The sequence below is a fragment of the Haliotis asinina genome, chromosome 3 (genome assembly GCF_037392515.1).
Source record: "Haliotis asinina isolate JCU_RB_2024 chromosome 3, JCU_Hal_asi_v2, whole genome shotgun sequence".
Classification (NCBI taxonomy): domain Eukaryota; kingdom Metazoa; phylum Mollusca; class Gastropoda; order Lepetellida; family Haliotidae; genus Haliotis; species Haliotis asinina.
Genome location: NC_090282.1, coordinates 4983556 through 5002023, shown reverse-complemented (window position 1 = coordinate 5002023; position 18468 = coordinate 4983556). Strand labels below are relative to the sequence as shown.

Genomic DNA, 18468 nt, shown 5'->3' with positions numbered 1-18468 from the left:
GTCTAAAGTTTTGTCCCTCTGTTGCCTTCATGAACATGACATGTCGCTGTTATTCAACAGTGAAAGATTTAGTGCATGTTCGGTGGCTCTTCTCATAGGAATGACACCTAGGGATGCATGTGCATTGTTGGTTTGAAATACGCACAAAAACCTCATCCCATCATTACTTTAGTAACTGAATTTTGAAGAAATGTTTTTTGTATCAAATGTAGAATCTGAAACCAAATTTTCTAGAACTATGGTTACGAAACAAGTCTAGCTAACACATAAGTGAAAATATAATCAAAATTAAGACGAAACATATCTGGCAAACGTTTTGGTAGGGTGATGTTTCTTTTGCAGTTCAGCATTGTATAGTCTTTCAAGTGTTATGTAAATAAATACTTTTCAAAGCAGATAACATGTTAGGTAATACAAACAACGCCTTCAGTTTCTACCAAAAAGACTTTATTTACATCATAAATATTTATAGGTCAATTTTAATCATTCAGAAGAGTGGAATTAAAAATGTAGCCAGGAAAGATAAGTACTTTAAGTTCACAAAATTCAAGCTAAAATTCCCCATCAGAATATGAGCTATGCGAATGAAGCAGGTGTTTACGCAGCCAGAAACAGGCAGTGGTGTATTATGCCAGTGGTCAGCAGACATGATAAAACATATCACAAGCAATTTCATATATTCTTCTTCTATGACCTCTCTCAATAAAAAGTCCAGAACCAGAGATAGATTGTATGACTTAAACTAAACACAGAAATCACTTCCATGTGCCAAATGTGTCATTGCATTGTATAGCAGCAAGCCTGTCTTACAGCAGGTAATATACAATATGTTCAAAGTGACAAGTACATGGGTTCAGCCTCCTTTTTCAGTCACCCACAACATGTAGATATCTCAATTACATCATCCCTATTATAACAAAACATCTCTTATAAACTGCAATTAATTTGGATATTTTGTTTTATTAAAACAAGTGTTGAATCATGTGAATATCAAATCTGTAACAGTCTACCTCATGCATTTGAAAGGAGAAGTATGCCAAGAACCATCACAGGAGCACATGTATGATCTATTAACAAATAACTTGTCGCAAAATGCTGTTTCTAACAAAAGATCATAACAGATAATTGATTGTTTGGACACCAAATCATAAATCAAGCATGTAATCCACTGCTGAAGATGGTAGTCATCATGTCATTTGGGAAAATGATGACCTGTCGCCAAAACCATAAGAACTTCTGAACTGCTACATCAGCATGATTTAAATGATAACATTCAGTCCATTTGCAATTTTGGTCAAAATAGCAAGAATTTGGCTTATTCTCATACTTCTAAGACAAGTAATAGGTATCTGAGCATGAATGTTCAACTATGAGTATGGTGAGAACGAAAGCAGCAAATTCTGAACTGATGACTTCTAGCCCTGTTCGTGAAATACCAGACATCAGGTTTCTTTACTTTGGAATTGTAGAAGTACACTGATAGGGCTGTGGCAGGGCTGTCCATGAGGCACATATCAGCAACAATTTCCTCCGTATGTACAGATCCACAAAGGCTGTATCGAGCACTACATAAAATCTTCTCCGTCGTCATAGTCATACTCCCCGACACCTCCTATCAAGTCTAGATCACCTTTCCTCTCCACTTTGACAATGGCTTTCTGCTTCTTCTTTTTCTTCTTCTCAGCTTCCTGAAATAGCGACATAGAAATGGTCAGATCTCTTCATATGGTTTGTACTAAGAATTACTTTCCCTACAACCTATAAGTACCCTACAACTTAAAAACATTGTATTTGTACACAAATGCTACGACCACTCTGGAAGTACAGCATGTCACAATAGTCTTTCAATGGGAAATTGGGCATTCCTACCTTGAGTGACTGTACTGAGGGAATGACAGAGTACATAATGTAGCTTTGACTGTAACACAAACATATTTCACTAGTATGAGGATGAACAAGACCATTCAGACCATCAACTACCATCACATGTAACACAGATTGGGAGAGCCACAGACTTCCAGCAACTATGACATCCAGTTGGGACCAAGAGTACTGTGACATCCAACTGGTACTTGAACAGTACTTGTCACAGAATGCATGGTGAATTTAGGGACGATGAAAGTGAAATTATTATCATTCATCTAATTTGTGCAGGGGCTGCTAAGAGTCTGTTGTAAATACCAGATGAATTAACGAATGTCAAATCACAATAGTAACCCTTCCCTACCGTGATGCAAAGCATCAAGTTTGGGAAGTGGAATCAAATGTGTACAAACACACTGGATGTCATTTTCCACACACTGCAGCAAACATTTAAAAACTGATGTGTATCATTAGAACTTACAAAACCAGTGACTGCTTCTTCTGTATGTTGCAATCCACTGTTGTGTTTTCCCCATAATAAATACATGCAAAGCAAACTGACCTGGTAATTAATTACCAAAGCACTGTGTTTAGACTCGAATGTACTATGGCTACAGCAGTCATTCATTGTCACATACCTTCCGTTGTTTTTCCTTTTCATGGTAAATACCAGTGAGAGCTGTTCCTACTTTCTTCAAATCTTCTGGTTGTACTGGAAAGAAAAGAATAATTGATGTTCACCAGTTGTTCGGTATCATCTGTCTATTATGAGTTCATACTAGTCATATATTTCACTGCTGGGTGCATGATGTAAAGCAAATTTCACACTGGGAACAGAGTACTTTAGAGTGCTAGTACTCGACAGTAAATACCATTTGTCAAAAGAATGAATCTCCGACAAGGAACTAAACCAGCAGGGCCTGGCTTCATGGGAGCATTCTAACCCAGAATCCTCACATGGGTACAATGGTAGTAGCCTCCAATGGTTCCAATGGCACAAAGAGCTCTACCAATCTGTCCACAAAGGAGTTCAAAGAAATGGTTCATGGAGCATACCAATACGGAGCCATGTTAAACGTTGTAGCTGGTGTTCACTATGCAAATTCAATTGAACATAGAATCATTTTTGTGATGACACCATCGAACATTGTAACTGAAGGTTTTACTTTATCCTTATTGCTCTGTGTACTTACATCCTATTGCTAATTCTTGGAACAAATTTTCTATAAAAGCTGGATACATTTTGCTGGCCTGGAAAGAAATAAGAAACAAATGTGAAATATTATTTCTTTTTGGTGTAGAGACACCTGTTCAAAAGTGAGTGAGTTTTGAGCTGCACTCAGCAATATTCCTGCTAAATGGCGGTGGTCTGTAAATAATTAAGTCTGGACCAGACAATACAGTGATCAAAAGCATGAGCACTGATCAGCGCAATTGGGAACCGATTACATGTGTCAACCAAGTCAGCGAGCCTGACCACCCAATTGCGTTAGTTGCCTCTTACGACAAGCATAGTCGCCTTTTGTGGCAAGCATGGGTTGTTGAAGGCCTATTCTACACCTGACCTTCACGAGTCCATCTGTTCCAAGGAAAATAACAGACATCATTTCATATTTTGTTATATTACAGTGACACTTCCAAAAAGCTAAAACACAAAAGAGACTACAGAATGCATCTTTCATTGAACTAAATGTCAAAACCATTAAATTAAGCACCCATTCCGAAATCAGAGCTCAAGGACAATGCATCAACAATGATGAAATTATCAAAATTTTTTACAACAATTAACAGTGTCTATTTCTCAAAACGCTGAGGTAGTCGCACTTATATTTATACCAACAGATAGGAAACTTAATATCCTACATTTCTGTGCAATTGTACAGCGGTACGCAATACAATACAATACAATACCATGTGAGCACAATTCTCACACAACATTCACTTTTAAAACATTATGAAACTGTGTGGCAGAAAAACTGTTAACTCTGCCCATGACATCACAATGCTTATGAAATCACGATGCTGTGACAACAAAATACAAGTGGAAGTGAATAGTTATAGCTAACAAGGCTAATAGAATGAATACATGTTATTATAAATATATAATGTATTGTTGGATGAACTTAGAAATGTACAAATCTTATTATACAAATTTTTTTATCGATTCAGATATGTACCGAGACTTTCTTATAAATATATAGAATTGTAACGGTGTAGCTACATTTGCATTGAAAATGGCAGCCGTTGATTAGTACGCTCAGCAAATTGTGTTACAGCCACAGTATTTATTGCTTGCACCCACCTTTAGGTTATGTCAGTTTGTAGCCCACTTCTCATAGTATCGCTACATTATTGTTAGTGTTAAGTAAGTTTTGGACACACTGAGAGTTTAACGCTTTCTCAGTCCGTTACTATGGAAGTAGTGAAAAATAACTACTTTATAATTAAATGTCTCGTAGTTGGTAATATCATATCATGAAGTTAGATAGGTCAGTTTCAGATCTTTCTATACATACACGATGAAAGATGTTATCCTTATTGCGCATAGGCATGAGAAGGCAATTAGAGTATTTTGGAAACACAGATTTACTAACAAAGTGAATCTGGACTGGCGACTGTAGGTTGTTTTCTCCGACGTCCGCTTCGGTCATATTTAAGTGAAAGGACCAAAATATTACGGGGTCAGTAGGTCATAAGCATGTAAAGAACACACACGTCAGTCAGGCACATGTCAGTCAAATTCGATACCTAGTGGAATGTATATTGGACACTTGGGGAAACTTACACTCTGGAAATGGAACAGTCGTCTTTTAAATTGAGTTAGTACGTTCTCTAGTGTTGCTACATTGGGGGAAGTGAGACTGCCAAGTGTCAATCTTAGCATATTGAAGTTTTATATTACTGACCTTTAGCCTTTGAAAACTTAGAGTTGGCCAGCATAATAATCAGTGTACTGCCTGGTGCCAGTTAGAGCATATAGCAGTTTTCAATCACTGACCTTTACATTTGAAAACGTGGAATGTGCCTGCATAATAGTTAGTCTATCATTATATAGTGATAGCCTGATAGCTGCCTCGTTAAACCGCATTTATTCATGACGATGATGTGAAAGTTTCCACAGTCTGCCAGTGAGTTGTCTATATTTCCGACAGTGTTGTTTTCAACTGTGATATTGAGTAGCTACCTTGTTGTAGGTAGGGCAGGGTGAAGTATCTTGCCTGTAGTAGTTGTCTGTAGGCAGGTTCATGTTGTGACTCTGTTATATGACTACCTGATAACCATTAGGAAATTGTAGAACGTATCTGCATAATATTCCTCTGTGACAAAACAATGTCAAAACGCATGTAGTCTTGCATTGGTTCTAATACAATTTTTGAAGGTCATCAACCTTGTTGCGTGTTGTTTTCACGTTTAGGCTATCTCCAGGTGTATAGGCCTTCCAGATGGATTGTTGAATGTCTTGTAGTATATTCCACCGTAACAAGAATGCAAAGTAATACTAATAGCAGTACATACATAGAAAATACTGTTTATACATGGGTGCTCTCGACAGTACAATGAGGACAAGGGTATGTTTACACAGAAGAGTGGCTAAGAGTCATGAGTTTTTGGTGATGCACAAGGTGCTAGGCAGGTATATCCCTTGATCTCTGTTGATCTTGGGCACTAATCTTCTTATGGTGATTGACTCAAGAAGTTTTCTTTTGTGTCAGTTACTGATGTTGGACGCCAGGATTGTGTGCTGCCAGTTGGTGTGATTTGGATTTTTGACAATGTGTTTTGAGAGTGCAGATTTGAGATCAGATTTTCAACTGAAGTTTTCTGTTCTTTCATTTGGTCTTATTTTGAAGGGCCGGAAAGTTTCTCCAACGTAGCTGCTTCCACAATCACAACTAATTTTTGATTCAGGATTGGATTTGTTCTGGTTGATGACACCTCTCCCATCTGCTCTCATAATGGTTTTCATAATATTATCAGAATATGTCACATCAACGCTGACAGTTCTTCTAAGGAGTTGGCTGATGTGATGGCTTATCTAGTCTTGGTAGGGAATATTAATCTTGATGGAAGCTGGTTTGGGTTTAGGTGAAGAGTATGGTGGCTATACTCTGCTCGACAAGTTGTTTGGGATATCCACTGAGGGCGATGAAAGTTGTTTTGAGATGGTCTATTTCATCTTGGAGTTGGGCTAGGTTGCAGTTTGCCTTGGTGTGTCTAGATAGGGTTGATATAATGGCTCGTCTTATCTGTAGATGCTGGTTGGACAGATAATGAATATACTGGTCTGTGTGTGTTGGTTTTCTATAGACAGAGGGCATGATCTTGTTGGATGAACTGTCGAGGGGTGCATCAAAGAAAGGCAGCTTGTGTTGATTTTAAGTCTCCATGGTAAAACAGGATGTGGGTGTGCTGTTTGTTGGAATGATCCAGGAGATCCGCAGGGTCATGGTTGGGATCAAGGATGTGAAAGTTTCATCAACCCTCTGGTAGCAGCATAGTGACTGGAATGGTGATGTTTGTAGGGTTGACTCTTCAAAGCTGGTCATGAAGATTTCATTAATCAAAGGGGACAGTGGTGATTTCATGGGGAGCCCATGAATCTGTTGATAGATATTCTGTCATTCGAAATATGAAGTCTGGAAACAGCTGGATACCATTATTGTGTCAAAAGTGTCAACACAACTGTCTAATTTTGCATGGATACAGTTAAGCCTTACTGTTCAGTTCAACCTGATGATGGGGACAGAACAAGCCCCGAAACTTTGCAAGAAACAAATACAAGAAGTTGTTGTCCATAAGATTTGTCCTGTATGTTAGAAAGTAGTCTTGCCATGAACACCTTTATTTGGATAAAAGAAATGAAGAAATTAACTATTTAGAATAAATTATACCTATATTTGTACTTATGACATGAACAAAAGATCCCATGTAGATACAGAAAACAAATCAAATGTTGATAACATCAAGGAAATAATCTAGACACAGAGAATAAACCACATACTGGTACATATGACACAAAGAAAGACCTTGAAAAGTGAAAAGGTAACATGACACTTTGAATAATAAACGTTTTGAATAATTTGGCATATCTGTGGGTCATGATGAACTTGTGTATTAAGTTTGGTAAACCTAGCAGCTATGATTTCAATGATATGCTGTGGCCAGGTAACCATCAAGCACATTTTGCAACCAAATCATGTTTCCATGGAAACAACAACAAAACAAATTCTGAAGAAAATTTGAAATAGCAAAAGGCACATCAATGCATAATGATTAAATTGTATGTGAAGTTTGGTGAACTTTTCATGTAAATTTTAAGAGACATGCTCCAGACAAAACCATCAAATACATTTTGCAGTAAGTCATGCAAAAAAGAAAATTCTGAACAACTTCAAAATACCAAAAGACACATCTATGGGTAATGATAAACATGTGTGAAGTTTGGTGAACCTAGCATGTAAACTCCACACAAAGTTTCAGGAAGGAAGGACAGATGAAAGGAAGGATGGATGGAATCATCACTATACACCCCAGTTACTTCATAGCAAAGAAAATTCACAGAAAATTCAAAATGCACATGTTTTTCATTTAAAAATCCCCAATGACTGCAAACTAAAATAGTCAATGCAAAACAATGAAAATGACCTATCATTAATCCTATCAGGCCAATTTCCCTTTAAAAGACAAAAGAAATGTCAAATGTTATTGGTTTTCTCGTCCCTCTACAAGACCTACAGCGCAGCAAGAAAAATGTAAATGATACATGCTAGGCATGTACTCACCTCAAATTCTGTAATTTTTGTTTTTAAAGCATCTTTAAACTGCTTAAACTCTTCTTCGGTTTCCGGATACATGGACTCTATTGTTTTTACATTCCTTGTGACACCTGTGAATATATACTCATAATTGTGTACACCATAATAAGACATCAAAGGTATTACATGGTGAGACCATGGATAGGAATGCAATGTTTCCAAAGGGAGCCATTGGGCCCCAACAGAAAATTTATGTGTGCCCTTGTGGAAATAAGTGTGCCCATACATTGTAGTCATGTGGGAATCAAGTCTTCAGCGACCACAAGTCTTAATCACGAGGCTACTCCATCGCCCACAATCATAAAGAAAATCCTATACACAACTGCCAACATTTCCAAGCACTAGTTTCGTGTTACCATTGATTATGTAGTCTTAAAATAAAATGTCCAAGCTTTACCAAATATTTCTTGTGCATGTTTTAAATCAGATGCTTCTTGAATCTTCCTTAATCGGATTTTTTCATTCAGTATTTCTTCAGCAGTTGGTTCTCTATTTCGTTCCTGAAATCATACAATCATATTTACAACAAACACTATTCATCTAGTTAGTTAGAAACATAAGGATACTTAAAAAGTCCTAAGACACAATATATGAGTAAGTTGGGTTCTAAAACCATGCTGAACACACTGAAGCTCATTAAACATGGGAGAAAAATGTGAAGTGACGTATGTAACAGCGAATGAACATAAACAGACACATAGCAGAGGGCTGTAAATATTTGAGTCTGGAACACACAATCCAGTGATCAACAGCCATGAGCACTGAACTGAACAATTGGGAACTAATGATGACATGTGTCAATCAAGTCAGAGAGCCTGATCACCTGATCCCAATAGTCGCCTCTTACAACAAGCAGGGGTTGCTGAAGGCCAATATTCCATTACTGACCTCCATGAATCAGTTTGGACGTCAGACATGGAGTGTTTTAAACGAATGGGCTCTAAAGCTGTTTGAGCTTCATGAATATTAGTTAAAATAATGGGCATCCCTGGTTTGTTTTGAGTCACACTGACAATTATAGAGCTCTTAATATCGGGAGGATTCCACAATTAAGTGTTAGGACTGACCATGCAACCACAACAGCTAAGGGAGGTCACTCTCATCACAAACTGAGTATTTTTGAAATAACAGCTGTCATGCACATATGAAATGAAACAAACCTTCTCTTCCTGTAACTGCTGCACACGTTTAGCTTCCTTCTCAGCTATTCTTTCTGCAAGTGGTTTCTTCTTAGGCCGCTGATAAGCTGAACCTTTTGACATTGATGAGACAAAAACACAAAAACATAACAAATAAAAAATAACCTTTCCAGTCTCAGTCCTGCTCAAAATGCAAATGATGCTAAATGATTTATTGATAACTTAGAATCAATAAGATTTTCAAACTATGGGTGAGTGAGTGAGAGTTTGGTGGTACATCTGCTGTTTCAGACACATCCCAGCAATATCACATGTGACTCCAGAAATGGGCTCAATACAATGTTGGCAATAGAATCTGGGCCTACTGTCTGCTCAGCAGACGTTGGACAAATTCTCAGCTCACTACTATCTGCCAGAGACAACAACAGTCAAAGCAGTGGAAATGTACAACAATCTCCTCTAATGAGCATGATCAAAAAGGAAAAGCTAGTTCCATCAGCTGGCAAGTTGACTGTTTTCATTTTCTGAGATACCAAAGTGATCCGACTGAAGAGTCAAAACATTAACAATGGTAGATCTTGTGGAAAAGTCACTAAGGGTCTGTAATTCGCTGTCTTTGCAGCTGGACGCAGCACAGAACGGTGGACTGATTAAACCATTAAACATTATATGTATTCACCAGATCTAGCACAAGCAGATGTCCCAAACTTCAAGACAGAACTGTCTGAGACAGTATGCAAAGGATCATGACAACATTTCTATTGTGGAGGTTGGTTTACACCTGGAATAGGAAACCATTTGCTTCAAAACCATTCAGGACCATACCAATTGAAGGCAACATCCAACTCAGAACTTCGAAACTGGTTCTTGATTCTTATAGTCCTCTTGGGGTACATACATTGTATAAGCATTTAAATGTCCATTTTAAATCCCTACAACAGTTGTAACAATATTTGAATATAATATTTACAAAACAAAAACATTTTTGTCATGTGGGACCACACTTTCAGGGCCCCCACGGCCCCCTACAGCCAAGAGCGGGTAACTCTCGACTATGCCCTCGTAAATCACTTTTCATGCTGAATGTAATCAGACACAATGTGGGGAGGCAGGACAACAGGAAGGACTGTATTCAAAGAATCAGGAACCTCTAAAGGTTAGTTCAATTCTTTTTCATATATTCCTCCTTGGGGTACAGATTAGCTAAAGACTGATCAAGGGAGCAGTATTGTCTGTATCAAACAACCCAAGGAGGAATTCTCAAGCTAACCATAATGGAAAAGCTCACTCATCTGGTCATATATGCATCACAGCAAATCAGGGGGCAGGAGCCAGGGTCACGAGCTCAACACATTATGTTTAAGAATCCGAAACCTCGCTAATGAAAACTGCTCAGATAGTCCCTTTTCCTTCTCTCCCTCCCTCTCGTAAATAGCTGGAAGTGAAAAATAAGAGACTCTAGCAATAAATGGAAGCAAAAAAGCAAAGGTTATCAAGGCCGTAAGGCAGTACGAGAGGAATGCAAAGTAAAGAGGATAAAAACCACCCCCTTAGAACCCAAAACCAAGGGGATAGGTAGAAAGGTTTAATATGCCCGTCACCAGATAAATCAGCAGATAATGGTTTATTTCTCAAAAACCTCGACAGCTCAGTCAGCTAAAGAGGTGGAACCCTGCCCTCTGAAGAGAAGTGACTGCTCGAACTGAGCACGCTCGAGCACACTCACTGGAGTGTCTGTTAAGCTGGTAAGGACGGATGAATGTCCTTGGTTCGCTCCAAATGGCTGCAGAGCAGATCTCCTCAATAGGCAAGGCTGCAGCATACAACTTCAAAGCAGCGACCGCCCTAAGTGAATGAGCCTACACAACTTTTATGAGTGTAACCCCTACAAATAGTCGAAACAATCCCCCGGGGAAGAGTTTGTTTGCTGTGAGACCATCCTTACGCTTTACCCTTACAAATGATTATCCCTGCGCATATCAGCTGTTTGCCTGATATAGGCCTTAAGCATTTTGTGTACAACTAGAGCATGGCTACGCTGTAAAGGGGTACCAGGCAGGGACGGTTGCCTGAAAGCAGGAAGCTCAAAAGGTGCTGAAACTCTGGTATCTGGTTCATCGCACAAGAGGCAAACAGATCGAACGATCCAAATAATAGGGGGACAATCCCGAATATCCACTGATGGCGCATCCAAAATGTGCCGCGACAGAGCATCCACATGCACACTGTCTTCCCCCACAAGATAAACAAGCAACACCTGAATGTTGTAATGGTCACACCACTGTAGAAACTGCTACACCTCCTGCAAGAGTGACGGCAATACTGTGCCACCTTTCTTTAGGTTGCAAGTCATGGCCATCTGGTTATCCATCTCTAGACGCTCAACCTGTCAGCGAACAAACTCCATGAAGCTCTCAAACACCCAGCGGACTCCTCTCAGTTCTAACACACTGATGTGGAGGCAGACTTCCTGCTCCGACTTGACACCCTCTGGATAAATACCCGATCTCTGTACACCAATGCAATTGAAGAAGTACCCACTCAGGGGTCTTGAGTGTCACCTCTCCAATTGAGACCATAGCTGAGCTATTGTCTGAAACTGTTAGCACATCCCGTCGAAGGAGAACCAAAGGTATTTCTTGAAATCGGGGTGCAAAGGAACATGAAGGTATGCGTCTTTGAAATCAGTTGATGTGAGCCAATCCCCTATGTCAACAGAGGAGATCACTGGAAGCATTGTCTCCATCCATCACCTCTACTAACTTGTTCAGACCTCAGAGATTCAGAATGGGTCTGAACCCTCTGTTCTTCTTGATCATTGGGAAGAAAGTGGAACAAAAGCCTCTCCTTGGTGACCCTCGGGAATCACCTCGATGTCTGACTTGTGCAGTAATGACTGAATTTCGGCACGAAGGATGTCAGCCTTCTCTCTGAAGACTGTCACGGATGTGTTCCACATCCCAGGGAAGAATGGTCTACCTTGCCTCCACTGTGACAAATGGCCATCCCTGAACGTGGACAGGACTCTGGAATTCAATGTGGCCGTCTCCCATTCTCAAAGAAACAGCGACAGCCGGCCGCCAACATGGACATTTGGTAAAAGGCAGTGCATCCCCACACTTGGCAAGACTCTGCTTGGTTGTGCGAGGGGCAGAATGGGAGCAGGTTGGGGGATAACCGGAAACCAGGCTGCTACGACTGAACCGGCCTGGCCTTGTCTTTTCCCCACTTGCCTCGCTTGGACTGCAATGGGGCAGTGCATTCAGCAGTCTCCTTTGCCTGGGCCTCGGCGATCCAGCTAGGAGTAAAAGCTTGCTCCTGCACTGGGAGAGCCACCTGAGGAAGTGCATCTGCAATACATTCATGGACCTGCCGCAGGGACGACCCAAAAAGGGTATGGTACCCAACCTCCCAACCTATCCCAGACTCCTTTCTCCCTTCATCCTCCTCCATGTCAACCTCTCCCTATGTCTCGGCGACCATACTCCTGTACTCGGGAGAGGTGGATGAGGTTGTGTTCCCAAGGCTGAAAACGAAGGGCTCGGTATAGACTGAGCATGGGGTGCTATGGTGTTCCCAAGCCGGCCAGTGCTAGGGTGACTGCCGAAAGGGGCATCAGGCAAAGACAGGTCAAAATCTCATTGTGAGGAGGAGCGACCCCAAGCCTGAACTCAGGCTGCATCCAACCCCCAACTGCAGGTCTCAAACCACAAAAGTGAAAAACCCATGCAACAACCTGTCGCATTAGCATAAATGCATATAACAAAATTACCTACATGCATAGGCGGTAATAACCACTATAGGTCACATGGCTAACACATAAATGTGAAAGATAATAAAAGCCAATATAAAAACTGCGACATAACTAGCACAAACACTAAAAAATAGAAAAAACAAGCCGCTGGAAATGTCCCAACATGCTAAACCAAAGCTAACATACAACTGACACACTACAGCCCTCATAAAGCACAAACGAAACCCACCAGGAAGACAATGATATATGATAAGCATGGCTAAGGTACCCATCTGCCATCTTGACAAGCACATGACAGGGAGGGGTATAAGTTACAACCAAAGAAGAATGAAAAAATTAAGAAACTATCTCTAAATCGCCCATGTGGGGAAAAGAAAGAACCATACACAATGATACATACAGTAGCTGTTTCAGAACCACTAATATCAGGTCTAATTGAAACTAAATAAGTAATACAACAGCATAGAAAGTGAGGTACAAGGTTATAGTCTAGTGTTACCTGCTCTTGGCTGTAGGGGGCCGCAGGGGCCCTCACTAGACAAAAACAGTTTTCTGTTTAGTACACATTTTATTCAAATATTGTTACAACTGCCGTTGGGAGTTAAAATGAACATTTAGATGTTTATATGTACCCCAAGTTGGAATATATGATAAAGAATTTCAACACTCCCTCCAATGTTGCTAGGGAATTTGATTTCAGGTACAAAAAAATCTCATACTATTATCATTAAAAACATGTGAAAAAGACCCACTGACTTAACTGTGAAAATAGTTGTCTATGCACATGACTGTAAATTATAAAGTGTCTGATTGGACTAAAGACACCCACTGTACTTTGACAAGAACTCTCCTAGCATTGTCCTCTCACGTGCAATCTTGACCTGCATATCATAACATACTTATACAAGAGAACAAGTTTCTCACACCTGTGTTTGCATTTTCCTTTTTCTCTTTTTCCTCCTCACTGTCTTCCCAGCTATCCTGAAATGTAAAGGTAAGTTAATAACCGTACTTGTAAGTCCAAAAAACAAAACATTGCCATGAGCACTCTTTGTTGTTTCACGGTAATATTGCATTGTTTATATTTGCTGTTGGTATGTTCAGCATGCAGCACACACATATTCCTGTACATTTACCTAGAGGGATTTTCTAACATTCATACAGATGCTTCCTCTTTTCTACGATTTTCTGTATGTCAATGTAAATTGTGACATACGGTATAGTAAGACAAGTTAATCATTCTGAGTGTTATGAATGGTATGGAACTACAAGGCAACAGAATAATGGATGACACCTTCATGGGGGACATTTATCCTCCAGATAGCTCATTTTCCTGCACTGTCCAATATCAGGTTATTGCTGCACGCACGCACACATGCACACACACACACCTTCACCACCACAGAAACTGTTTTGGGAGCTACCCACTATCTTTACAAGAGTCATCAGAAGATGACATATCCCCCGGTTCCCACATATTTGAAAGGACAAATCATCTGACAGTTACTTATTATATTTTTAGACCAAGTCAGAATTGTTTCCATGGAATTCATGAAAAATATAAATGCCATATATCTATAATCAGAAAAAGTCACCATTCCAAGATCTGTCTCGTATATCTGCCAAGATCTTTTGAAAAAAATGAAATGTTTTTCAAGTTGTGCTCCGGGAACGAAGTCAGCTACGTGTTCATGGAACCGAGAAAAAAATACATCATAGAAACCTGTCAATAGCAAAAGGCACCACTTTGGGGTCTGCCACACATATCCACCAAGTTTTACTGACAGATATTTAGAAGTTTTTGAGCTCTGCTCCGGAAACGGAACATACCTCTCACTTTTGAGAGTAAGTCCGAAAAGTTTCCATGGGAACCGATAAAATAATAAATCACAAAAACCTGTACATAGCAAAAGGCACCACTTCAGCTTCTGACTAATATATCTACCAAGTTTTGCAGAAAAATATTGAACGGCTTTTGAGTTCTGCTCCGAAAACGAAACACACCTCTCACTTTTGAGACTATGTCTGAAATGTTTCCATGGAAACTGAGAAAATAATAAATCACAAAAACCTGTATCTAGCAAAAGGCACCACTTTAGGTTCTGATTGATATATCTACCAAGTTTTGCAGAAAAATATTGAACAGTTTCTTTACATGCCGGGGGGATAATAAGTGTGGGCATTTGCATAGCTGCACTATGCCTTTTCCCGCATTTCTTATTTGAGCCTTCTTTTGCATTTTGCACAATGTCACTAACCTGACAAAAAGTTTACAAACAACACGTCTGAAAACAGTCAGGAATACATGAAATCTATTCAAATGCTGAAATTGGATGGCGTTACATTTGTTTGCAGTTAAAGACTTCAGTTAACTGAAAGTGTGTTTGCTGGTTTTGCAGTCAAACTCTACTGATAGTATGGCGTATCACAATTCCTTTGATAGATTTTGAAATGTGTGTTAGACTGGAATTAACCTGTCCATTATATATATATACAGTTTCTCAAAGTGACAGATTTGTAAGTCTATGTTGAAGTTATGACCATCTTAGGTTTACAAACACTTGAGGACCAATGCCCAGATTTTCGTTTGATACATTAACAGTGTCTTTTTCAGATACGTTCATTTCAAAATTACTGCTTCCATTCTAAGGAACTCCTTAAAAAATAAATAAACTTTTGTGTTTGTACTCTTTTAACCATTACATATGAAAGACTTGTGGTTAGTTTTAAGTGGAACACCAAATTCATTCTTAAAACACTTATGGTTGATTAATACTGACAGATTAATTATATTTCACTTGCTCCAAGGGGTCAAGTGATCGTGTCGCCATGCAGATTTTCACCAAACCCTGCAGTTCGTACTAAATGGGTTAGGTTTGTCAGTGTGAAACAAACATTGTGAAAGCCTGTAATATATAACAATTGGATGGCATGCCTCCTACCTCGCTTCCGAGATAGATAATTCTCTACAGATTTGTTTTTATCGAGATAAAAAAAATCAAAACTACTTACAAGTTACAGTAAATGACTGATGACCAAAAAGGATTTTGCATGACACAACTTGTAACAAACCGATTTCTTCCTTGGAGGTGTGCTTGTGGTTGAAGTGACAGTAATATTGTAAATAGTATTAAACTGACACCCATCTTGCTTCAAAGTATTGTCCACTGACCAAATACATATTCTACTACCAGTAAAAAGTAGTTTTGATCTTTTACGTTGGTGAAATTCTGAGAACAATCCTAAATAGCACTTAATCTTAGACAGGCACATGTTCGCAACAGGGCAGTACCATTCTTAGAAATTGTGACTTCATAGGCCGAAATCAATTCGAGAATCAATGACATTATGGTTTGTTTTCATGAACTTAAAAAATTAAAACTGCTTCCTACTCATAGTTAAATATGTATCTGAATCATAACCAAAAGGATTTTGCATGAAAGCTTGTAACAGTTACATAACAGTTTGTATTACTGTTATGAAAACAAGCACTTTTGACAGAATCGTCTATGAAAACAAGTTGTAACTTGGAAGCTAGGCAAAGCATTTGACGAGATTAAATGACAGTAAAAGTGTCATTTTTAACAACAGTTATCACGATTTTAGGTTTAGACAAACCTGTAAACAAAACATACACCTGAAAATGTACATGAATTTTGCAGTGCTCCACATAAGCATCCTTCATATACGGAGTTGTGCCGCCCTGATTGGTTGAAATTTCCTTCACGGGAGAGAATTGTGCACTCTTGTCAAAAAAGTCAATCAGAGGTAATCAAATTTCAAAATGAGTAGTTTTAATGACAGGGTTTTATTTAAAACAGTGCCAATTGATTTATGTACTTGTACCTCCCTTAACTATACATAATCTTTAACACTTAATACTATTTTGAAACACAAGTTGCATCCAAAAGGCGTGCTTAGTAGTGTTGGGAATTGACTGAAATCTGACAGTCACAATTAACAAATGGCTCATTACCAAGAAACAATCATCGAAAAAAAATTGGTTAGAGTAATTTTTCAGAATTCAGCAAGTGAAGTGATTTCCTAAGATTGATTACTTGGACAATAGGCCACTATGACCAGTCTTCAATTATTTCAATCAATCAGAACACAAGTATTGTTTAGTATGCATTGAATATGATTATGTCATTACCATAGAAAGTCTGATTACAGCAGGTGATAGATTCTTAGATTCATATTAAGTTAATGACCTGTCATCTATTAGATGTGTGTATTACATAAGATAGGTTGATAAATCAAACATGGAATGAGTATGTGTTTTTTATGCTTTTTTTACAGGTTTCAGCAATATTCCAGTAATATGGTGGACGACACCAGTTATGGGCTTCACACACTGAAATCACACAGAGAATTAAAACTTATTCTTCGGAGTGATGAGCAAACCCTTTAACAATGCACACTAGGATATAACAGAAATGTGCATTTTGAACTTACAGATTTGGAAATATACAACTATGATGTTCTACCCCATTTTATCTTATTCTGTAGTCAGCTGAATTGACATATGCAGTATTTGTCTATAAGTAGGCTATTAAGGCAATTAATTATATGTTGTTAAATTTCATGTATTTGTTCAAGGAAAACATTTATTGATTTAAATACTTCTTTTTGAAAAACTTGTGTAAATTATTGTTAAATTCTTGAATGAGTGTACTTCTAGGTACTCTGTTCCAGTGCCAATAATGGGAATAAAGACTGCTTTTCAATGATAACAATGAAGATTTTATACTTTGAGCTTTGTGGTAGTTCATTTCAGAGGTATGCAAGGAGTTTTAACATAAACAAAGTTATAACTTTAACAGCTTCTGTTAAAGAAGCTGCAGGCAGTGATTCTACATTCTCAGACTATGTCAATCATACGGATGTGACTGTAGCAATGGACCTGTGACGTATAAGAGGTTGAAATAATGCACCGATGCTGATAGTCCAAGTGGCTAGTCTTAGTACATGTGCATGAACTGACAGGATATGATATTGATAGATACTGTTAAATAATTTGGACCTTATAAATAAGAAAAATTACCTAAACATAATTACCATATGGGTGGAATTTAAGGCAGGGCATGGCACAAGACAGCTAACACTCTGTACAATCCTTAGGGTTTGGTGTTAGGGTTAGGGTTAGGGTTAGGCACACTTTACGATCCTGAGGGTTCAGGGTTAGGCACCCTTTCCAATCCTCAGGTTTGGGGGTTAAGGTTTGGTACCCTTTCCAATCTTTCGTGGAGCGCTAATTAATCTGAAAAAGTGCATCCCGTAAAGTTCTGTATTCGCACATTGAAAATGTCCTGTGTAACATATGTACTGGTTTCATGATGCGCTTTTCTTTTAAGATGTACAATCGTATGAAATGTGAGATTACGAAATACTTCTTAGTCAAAGTATGATTAAACATCTGGAACAAAAAGAGCAACAAAGGCATTTCCTGTTCCTGACTGAGTGTATAATCGACACAACACAGGGTATTGTATTGTTATACATATATTGGTTTGTCACAATAATAAACAGTCAGTAACGTGTAGCCTCAGAAAGGTTGGAATATTTGACCGAATTATTGTATATGTAATCGGCGTTCCTCACTTTGACGTCCTCTTCTTCATCTTCCCCTTCCCATTTGTCAGAGACAACGGATTTGGTGTTGAAACTCGGAGGTTCGAAATCTTCTGCGTCTGTAAACAGAAACAATTGTGTCGATTGCCATAATAAAAAACAGCACTGACAATCAAGTATGTCTAAAATATGTTCCAGAAACACATGCTCACCCCAATCGTCCGACATGTTGGCTGAACTGTAATCACGTTGAATCTCGCGAGATTTCAAAAATAGACTAAAAAATGTAATACAACACGCAGTTGTTATTATAGTTTGAACGTTC

At 38.7% G+C, this 18468-nt stretch overlaps 2 protein-coding genes across 2 annotated transcripts in view; one reads left to right on the top strand and one right to left on the bottom strand.

The window, feature by feature from the left end:
* Positions 1-18468, top strand: part of LOC137277340 (junction-mediating and -regulatory protein-like) — a 315191-nt gene that overhangs the window by 154697 nt on the left and 142026 nt on the right. The gene's annotated exons all lie outside the window — the stretch shown is intronic.
* Positions 431-18397, bottom strand: LOC137277337 (eukaryotic translation initiation factor 3 subunit J-like). Its single transcript, XM_067809024.1, has 9 exons — positions 18356-18397; positions 18174-18262; positions 13499-13553; positions 8840-8931; positions 8077-8179; positions 7647-7750; positions 3057-3114; positions 2502-2575; positions 431-1688 (listed from the first exon to the last, which is right to left on the bottom strand). The coding sequence occupies exons 1-9, from the start codon at positions 18369-18371 to the stop codon at positions 1566-1568; spliced, it is 714 nt and encodes a 237-aa protein (XP_067665125.1). The 5' UTR covers positions 18372-18397; the 3' UTR covers positions 431-1565.

Bases quoted from the DNA above. Each gene is read 5' to 3' on its own strand.
- LOC137277337 (XM_067809024.1), bottom strand. The intron at 8,932-13,498 runs GTGTGAGAAACT...CAATGTCAAAAG, and splicing joins AAAGGAAAATGCAAACACAG to GTTCAGCTTATCAGCGGCCT. The intron at 3,115-7,646 runs GTGAGTACATGC...ATTTCTTTCCAG, and splicing joins CAAAAATTACAGAATTTGAG to GCCAGCAAAATGTATCCAGC.